This window comes from Chelon labrosus (genome assembly GCF_963514085.1).
Source record: "Chelon labrosus genome assembly, chromosome: 2".
Classification (NCBI taxonomy): Eukaryota; Metazoa; Chordata; class Actinopteri; order Mugiliformes; family Mugilidae; genus Chelon; species Chelon labrosus.
This window is the reverse complement of record NC_140338.1, coordinates 3,374,425-3,382,513: the sequence shown is the minus strand read 5'-3', so window position 1 is coordinate 3,382,513 and position 8,089 is coordinate 3,374,425. Positions and strand designations below refer to the sequence as shown.

The window sequence follows — 8,089 nt, the reverse complement described above, 5'->3', positions numbered from 1 at the left end:
CCCTGCCTCCTTCTATGTCCTATGATGGTAAAGATTAATCAAACAAGATGACATTTAAGTCCACTTTGATGACATAGTCTTTAATTTTATATTTGGCCCTTTTTGAATTTTTTGATTTTTTTTTGATAAAGCCTGGGATCGGTGTATTTAACCTTATACAAAGCAGTTTCTATATGCTTTCAATATTAATGCTAAGCTAAGTTAATGACACCCTGACTCCAAATCCTTACATAAATGACCCTTTTGCTTTATTTCAGCGGTAAGACATGACAGACACAAAATGCTGAGCTATTCCTGGGTCCATTTTTAAAAGACAAACAAAATCACAGTTTAATTTTACAAGAACACGTCTGTGCAGGGAATGTTGATTCGCCGTCTTCACATCGAGCTGATTCAGAGATTTAAAAACCGCTGTGGGAAAAATCAGTTACTGTCAATATCTCTGAGATTCAATCTTCAGGCTGGCGCCATTTGGACCCGTTCTGTTGTTTCCTGGTCGGGTCGGTTGGACTCGGAGGTTCTGGGCGGCCTGCAGTCGGTGCCGTCTCCTCTCGATGGCCTGCTGCTTCTTCAGCTCGATCTCTGCTGCCGAACATTGAGCCACAGCTGCAGAGGGACAAGCAAAGCTTCAACTACAACTGTGAAACTAATCGCCATTATTCTGCCTGATCCGTTACATTAAAATGAACTAAAGCTACCTTGAAACACAAGTTCTGAGCTGAAAAGCGGTGCCCTAACCCTAACCTGCCCTTCATGTTTTCAACAGCGTTTAAAAACCAAAAGAAAATCATCAGCAGACAAAGCATCAATCCAATAAAAAGATTCGGTTTTGAACCTTGTGACAAATACGACTGACTATAAAAGCCTCGCAGCTCTGGTCGACCGCTCCCAATAGCTACAAGAAATATTTTTAACAATAATGTTCATTAGAGATGTCCCAGTCAAGTTGTTCTGCCCCAGATCCAATTAATCCAACTAACGAAATAGCCAACATTACTTTGCTTAGGCTGCTTAAATGTTAACATTAGCTTGTTTAGGCTAAAGCTTTATCGCATCTCTACTAGTTCTGAATTAATCTGAACACAGCCCTTTGTTTTCATTGGCTTGGTCTACGATCTGCTTTATTTTCTTACCGTAGTTGGTCACAGATGAAACCGGCTTGTTTGGCTTCTTGAAGGTGAACTGGTTCTTGTTGGAGTGTTGCCGAACCCTGCTGCTCGCCTGCAGGCACGTCGACCCGACCGACGGTCCTGAAACGGTCTGAGTGACTCTGAACGACTCCTTCACCTGTACGAGAGCAGCTGATGAGCTGCCAGCTGGTCGTCCCGAAGCAGAGGCGGCCGTCGTTTGGTTTTGGGGAAAGGGTTGTTGGATCCTGTTGACCGGCTGCAAGGCGGATCTCTGGGTCGACACCGAGCCAACAGAGCGGGTCGTAGTAGTCTGTGTGGTCGTGTCCTGGATCTGGTTCTCCAGGTCCTCACACATTTCACAGAGCAGGTAGTCGTCGGCCGGATCGTCCCAAACCGGCTCAGATGAGAATAAAGAGTCCAAGTCCTCGTCCATGAAGTCAGGCGCCGCCTGGCGGTGGGACACCATGACTTCAGGCTTCTTCTGAAAGCTTTGAGTCGTTTTTGCTGCAGGGAGTGAGCTTCCAAGAGACGTCACTTGATGAGATTTCTGTGGTTCTGGTTTCATGGTTCTTGGGCTGTAGTCAACCTCCCAGTTAGTCCTGGTTTGTCTGTTCACAGAAGAATCTGGATCACATTCCAGTTTCAAAGTGCTCATTGGTCTCATATTATCCTTGTTTGGCGTCCACGTCGACTGGCCGAGTCCAGCCGCTGGTTTCTGGGTCGAGCAGTGCTTCGGAGCCGCAAAGTTCTGAGGATTCTGCGTCATCTCCAACAACAAGGAGTCATTTAACAAGTCATCGTTCTCCCAGTCGTCCTCGAACTCGTCGGCAGCGGCTGAAGTGCGTTTGAAGTCGGACACACACGAAGTGGGAGGTTTCGCAGAAGCGTCCTTGGTAGTTAAAGTGACGGCAGGTTTTACTTGCGACGGCGCCTGACTGATGCTTCCGCTTAGACGTTGGGTCGGCCCATCGAACAGGAAATCCAAATCATCGTCCATGTGTTGATCCAGATTGAGCTGCACATCTGTCCCAGAGCTCACAGCTGGAGGACACGCCCCAGTGAAATCATTGTGTGCTTCTGAGTTAAGGATATCCTCTGACAGGAGCTCTGGGCTCAACTGGTGCTGCTGCTCCTCCTCAACCACCTCCTCCACCACCTCCTCCACCACCTCCTCCACCACCTCCACCTCCTCCTCTTCTTCTTCTTCATCCTGACAAAACATGTTGAGGTCAAACTGTTGGGCCAGTTTTAGGAGGTCGTCCAATCCGCTTGGTCTACAACGAAACACGACACATTAGTTTAACGAAAGTTGGTTCTGTTTGGATCCGGTTCCTGAGTTTCATTAAGCTAGCAAAGGGCTATGGTATTTTGGTATGGAAAGCCTTTGTTGCTAAGGGAAGAACCATGAATCTGGTTTTAGAGGCGGCTGAAATACTTCTATCTCCAATACTAACAGACGTCATCATGTCTCCTGGATATTTTTAGGTTTATGCCCTGAAGGCAGTGTTAGCAGCTTCTTATTTACAGCCACCCATGATGGTTTTCTCTGGTTGAAATTGTCACGAGTTAATATTTAATTGCGTGAAACCTTTAGACCTGGATCCACATTTAGCCAGTTACATTTTAATGATGGATCCTTGATCTAAATGGCCAATGGTTGTTTACTGAACCCACCTCTGGGATTTCTTCTTGGGCCTGGGAACCTGGACGTCCGGTGTGCAGGGGATGGTGGCGATGTCTCGGATCCACTGCTGCACGGTCGGCTCTGAAACCTCCGGCCTGCCGTGCTGCACAGAGACCAGACAGAACAATCAGTTTTCATCATCCAGTCTTTTCACATCTGAGCAGCGGTCCGTTAGTCTCTGACCTTTGGAGCGATTCGACGGACGATCTCCGAGATGTTCATGACTCCTGCGGCGTGTTTTTTACCTCGTTTACCTGAGGACAACACGACAGGTCAAACCAGAACACCACAACGACATAAAACTATCAAAACAGAGTTGGTAGGTGGGATGAGCTCACCTGGTCTGCGGGGAGACGGGGACGTGGCGTCCCAGATGATGTCCAGCTGGACGTCCGAGTCGTTGTGTGGAGACTCTCCGCTGAAGCTGCCTCCTGTGGGTCTGGACCTGAGGATTCTGGTCGGAGTCTTAAAATCTGGATAAGAGGAAACCAGCAACAAACACCAAGCCTTCAGTTCTTGCTCAATGACACTTCAGTAGGACAGTTTAGCTGAAACCGTTTAAATTTCAGACACATAGTTGTAGTTTGATAAATTTGTTTTATGCCGAATATAATTGTGAACCCTGCTGATTCTAAAGAAATGTTAGGTCGGGTGATCAGAAGCCGATCATCTGTGGGGAAAACAAGAAAACCTAAAATCGGCGGATATTTGAATGTGATCTGGCGACGGAACTTCAGTCGGACAGTTTAGCTAAAACCGTTTAAAATTCAGACACATAGCTGCAGTTTGCTAAATTTGTTTTATGCCGAACTTAAGTGCGAACCCTGCTGCTTCTAAAGACATGTCAGGTCGGGTCATAAGAAGACGATTATCTGAGGGAAAAACAAGAAAACCTAAAATCGGCGGATATTTGAATGTGATCTGGCGTACGGCCTCGTACACAAGGACGGAGGGGACGGAACCAGGCTCGGCTCAGTCACAGCAAACAGAAAACAGCTTAAAAAAAAAAAGAAAAATTAAAATTAAAGAAAAGAGAACAGAAAGGCAGATGCTGACCGGACTGCTGGCTCTTCGGAGACTCACTCTCCACCGCCTGCTTCTGCCTGAAGCTCCGGCTCAAGCGGTTCGTCCTCGGTCTGTCCGTCCGTCGCTCCAGCGGGGAGCCCCCGAGAGCGGCCGGAGGGTCGCCCTTCCACCGGGCTCCGTCCATGGCCACCGGCGGACAGCCCTCACTTAGTGTCGCTGAACTGGACTTTATTATCCGCTCGGTATTCGGCTGTAAATACAACCAAAACAATCCGCCGAGCTGTTTGAACGTCCCGCACTCGTTTCCTTCCCAGGATTCCGTTCGGCGGCTCGTTTAAGAGCGACAAAGCTGCGGCGCAATGCGCAGCCGCCATTTTATTTCCTGATTATATATATATTTTTTTTTAAAAGAAACGACAAAATCCATCAAAGTTTTCTTTATTTTAAACATAATGTGAAAAAAACAACAATTAAAAATATACAAATACTAAATTAAATATAAATAACTGAATAAATATTAGGTATTTTATTTATAACTGTGACGTGTAAAATGCCAATGAATTAAAATTTTGCTCCAGCCAGGATTTACGAATATAAAACACACAAAATAAAAACACATAAGCTGAGTTTTCTTATTACCCAGGACCTTCAAATTAAAACCTTAAGAAAATAACAGCAACAGCAGCAGCAATGAATAAATAATATAACTTCAAGCTAGTTAGTTAGAGTTAATGTAGAATCTGTAAACATGTTTCAGAACTTTTACTTTTATTTTACACACAAACAAAAAGTGAAAAAAAAGAGCTCCACATGAACTTTGACCTCTAGTTTCAAAATAAGAGCTGAGATGATCTTAGAGGTTTTCTGGATAAAAGTTTGTATGTTTCTGGGATAAACTGTTGCTGATGATCATTTACACCACTGTTCTACCACAGCTGAACCGTTCTCAGTTTATTCAGACACTCTTCTTCATCCTCCTCCTCCTCAGTTCCACTAAAAGACGGATTAGTGCGTCACCCGTGTTTACATCGTCAAACATCTTCCTCATTAAGAGTAAACGTGGTTCTGATGGACGACTCTGTCCTCCAGAAGTCTCGTATTTATAACCAAAGTGCAAATATGTTGGAAACAACAGTTAAATGAAGACAAAGACGTTCAGTTAATAGTCAGTAGATGAGTCTATATTCTGGACAAGACAAAGACTTTTAGAGACGTCGTGTCTTCACTCGATAATTAGGTCACAAACTTGATTCGTTCTTTTACAACCACAAAGAGAGTTCCTTTCCTTCAACTTCTCCAAAGGACTTTAATAATAATCAATAATAATTTCTGGTGGAAATGAAACTTGAGGGGAGCCTTACAAAGTTATAAATAAAAAAATAAAACTGAACATGCTGCATTCACTGCTTGGTTGATCTGTGGGAATTTACACCAATACACAACTACATGTGATGAATATTGTCACCAGAGACTCTCCTCTTTGCTCTTTTTTTTGCATTTTTAATCAAGCGCATGTGATCCCCTCGGACTCTCAGCAGCCGTTGACTCGTCCCTTTAAAAGCAGAGATGAAGGCAGTTTTCTTGAATCCCCTAAAGAGGGCAGTGAGACGCGGGATTTGAAGCCGCCGCCTGTCAGTCAGTTCACAGTGAATGTTTGCTTCGTGTCACTGGGACCGTTTGAGCTCATCTGAAGCCTCCTGCAGCTCCTCCGAATGAAGGAGTGACTTCCAGAGGAGGATAAATGATCTCTTTTGTGGTCGCTGGCTTGGAAACGAGGCCCCTGAGGCCTGGAGGAGCAGATCCAATGATGCGACCGGCTGGAGTACGAGGAGGAACTAATTTCTTTGCTTTGCTGTCTTGGATTTCTTATTTCTACCATTTTACTGTCACCTGTGCCAATAGTCTTGTTTTGTGATGCTAACGCCACCCACTGTTAAAACTAAATAGTACATTACAGTCAAACACAAGTTCCATGTGGGGACAATGCACCATTACAGGTTTAGATTTTGCTATGGGACAATTAAATTGCATCACAGGCCGTGATTTGGACACCCCTGTACTACACTGAGCTTCTCACTTTACATGGTTCGACTATAATTATCTCCTCAGCTCATTTCAGCCCGCTTATTTGTTCATTGAATACATTTAAATGAAAATCCTACAGATAAAATTCCCAAAATACAGTCTAGAAACACTAGCAGCTGTTGACACAAGGCTTTAGGTCACTGCTCATAGCATTCCTAGTATTCACCTGTATTTTGAAACAACATGATTCAGATGCTGAAAATATTGATGAAGACGTAAAAAGACGAGCCTTGAAATGATTCTGAATCATATCCAGACAGCTGTAGATCTGCAGTCTAACTGGATGAAGACATGTTAAACCAAAATGATGAGATGATCAGAAAGTAGTTGAACGTGTCTGCATACAGTGATTGGCTGTTTGAATCATCATCGTTCGGCTCAATGCTGCTGTTTAGAACCACAGAATCAGATCAGGTCTTTACATAGAGAACAGACTGAATGTTGGGAAATCCCCTCCTGGACTCCACAGAACCATTTATCTGCATTTTTATTTCCTGCTCAGATAAACTGGTGTACAATGAGATTATGGAGTTGTTTATTAAGACGTAGAGGACTTATTTTTTATCAGTGATCTTTAATTAATCTGCAGTATCGTTTAGCTTGGTTGTTAAGAACACATGCGTATTTATGCACCGATAAGTCAATCTTGCGGCAGCGTTACAATACATAATCTTTTCACTACTGATTCCACAGCTCTATCAGCAACATATCACCTGAAGGAAGTTGTTTATCTTCATTACAAATTCCCATACAAAACAATCGTGGTTCATTAATGCTGCTATTCATCAAATTAATAAAACACTTTGACGTGTTCCTGAATGACTCTGTATTCTGATTTTTCAGAGTGCTCATAAAGTTACCGTTATGGGGATAAACAAGAGCACAGGGGGCATAAAACTTGTTCCCCAGCAGGATAAGCCTATACCAGCATATCCAAAAAGGTTCAAAAAAGGCAACTGGACTTGTAGAGTTTTTTGAGAAGACGTTTCACCACCTGAAGAGTAGCTTTTTCAGTTCTAGAGGACTGATTGGAAGTCTGAGGTTTAAACCTCAGAAACGTCTTCTCAAAAAACTCAAGTCCAGCTGCCTTTTTTGAACATTCTTGGATATACCATGACCTGGATGACTGAGAACCCTCACAGACATATACCAGCATAACTAAGGGATGGTTGAGTGTCACCTCAGCCAGCCCTGACTATAAGCTTTATCAGAAACCTTAAAACTGGGAGCTGGTTCCACAGGAGAGGAGCCTGATAGCTGAAGGCTCTACCTCCCATACTACTTTTTGAAATTCTAGGAACCACATGTAAACCTGACCTTTGAGATGGAAGTGATCTATTTGGATGATCTGGTACAATGAGGTCTTTAAGATATGACGGAGGTAGGCCTTTAAGGGCCTTGCATGTGAGGAGGAGGATTTTAAATTGTATTCTGGAGCCAATGAAGAGAAGCTAAAACTGTGATATGAGCTCTGTCGCTGTAGTATTTTGGATTAATTGGAGACTTTTTAGAGAGCTGTTTGGACAACCTGACAATAACAATAATGGAGGTTCATGTGGATGTTCTGCAAAGACAAAAAACTCAGTGGCATCTTTTGGACATTAAAAAGCTAGATTAATTCATGAATTAGAGGAAGACTTTACATCCGCAGTGTCTAACTTTACAACAGAAATGAACACTAACAGGAGCTCATGTACTGATCTCCCTAGGATTCAACAACTAGCAGCACCTGAATAGAAAGCCTCATGGAGCAACATTTTCGAACAAAGCCTGTGTTTGCCACATTCCCCTCTTCTTATTTTATTCTTTGTCAGCACATGGACAACAACAGTATATGTCATGTTAATGCACATTATTACACCTTATTAATCCTTCCTATGTATATAATATATATTTACTTCTGTTTCTATTGCTTGTACATTTGTTCATATGCTAATTTAGTTTTTTTTTTTTTTGCTTATACTATTTTATTTTATTGTACTTTTTATTATTATTTAATTATTAAATACCGATGAAGACCAGGCCACTTTTTCCATGCAAATATCCAAACTACTGTAGGTTTTATGTATTCAAATCAATTTTTGAATTCAATTTTATTTATATATCATCAATAACAATACAAATAGTCTCCAGACGCATTTCAAAACCCTGCCTGACAATCCTA

General features: G+C 42.8%; 1 protein-coding gene across 1 annotated transcript; it reads right to left on the bottom strand.

The window, feature by feature from the left end:
- Positions 1-326: 326 nt before the first annotated feature.
- Positions 327-4,097, bottom strand: LOC311506393 (uncharacterized protein). The gene is made up of 7 exons (XM_084570342.1): positions 3,871-4,097; positions 3,153-3,287; positions 2,998-3,068; positions 2,805-2,917; positions 2,320-2,404; positions 1,134-2,262; positions 327-606 (listed from the first exon to the last, which is right to left on the bottom strand). Exons 1-7 carry the CDS (start codon positions 4,022-4,024, stop codon positions 434-436), a joined length of 1,860 nt encoding a protein of 619 aa, XP_084426468.1. The 5' UTR covers positions 4,025-4,097; the 3' UTR covers positions 327-433.
- Positions 4,098-8,089: the final 3,992 nt, after the last annotated feature.

Coding starts and splice junctions, on each gene's coding strand:
- LOC311506393 (XM_084570342.1), bottom strand. CDS start 4,024: ATGGACGGAGCCCGGTGGAAGGGCGACCCTCCGGCCGCTCTCGGGGGC. Junction 2,918..2,997: donor TCCGTCGAATCGCTCCAAAG/GTCAGAGACTAA, acceptor GTCTCTGTGCAG/CACGGCAGGCCGGAGGTTTC. Junction 607..1,133: donor TTCATCTGTGACCAACTACG/GTAAGAAAATAA, acceptor GTCCCTCTGCAG/CTGTGGCTCAATGTTCGGCA.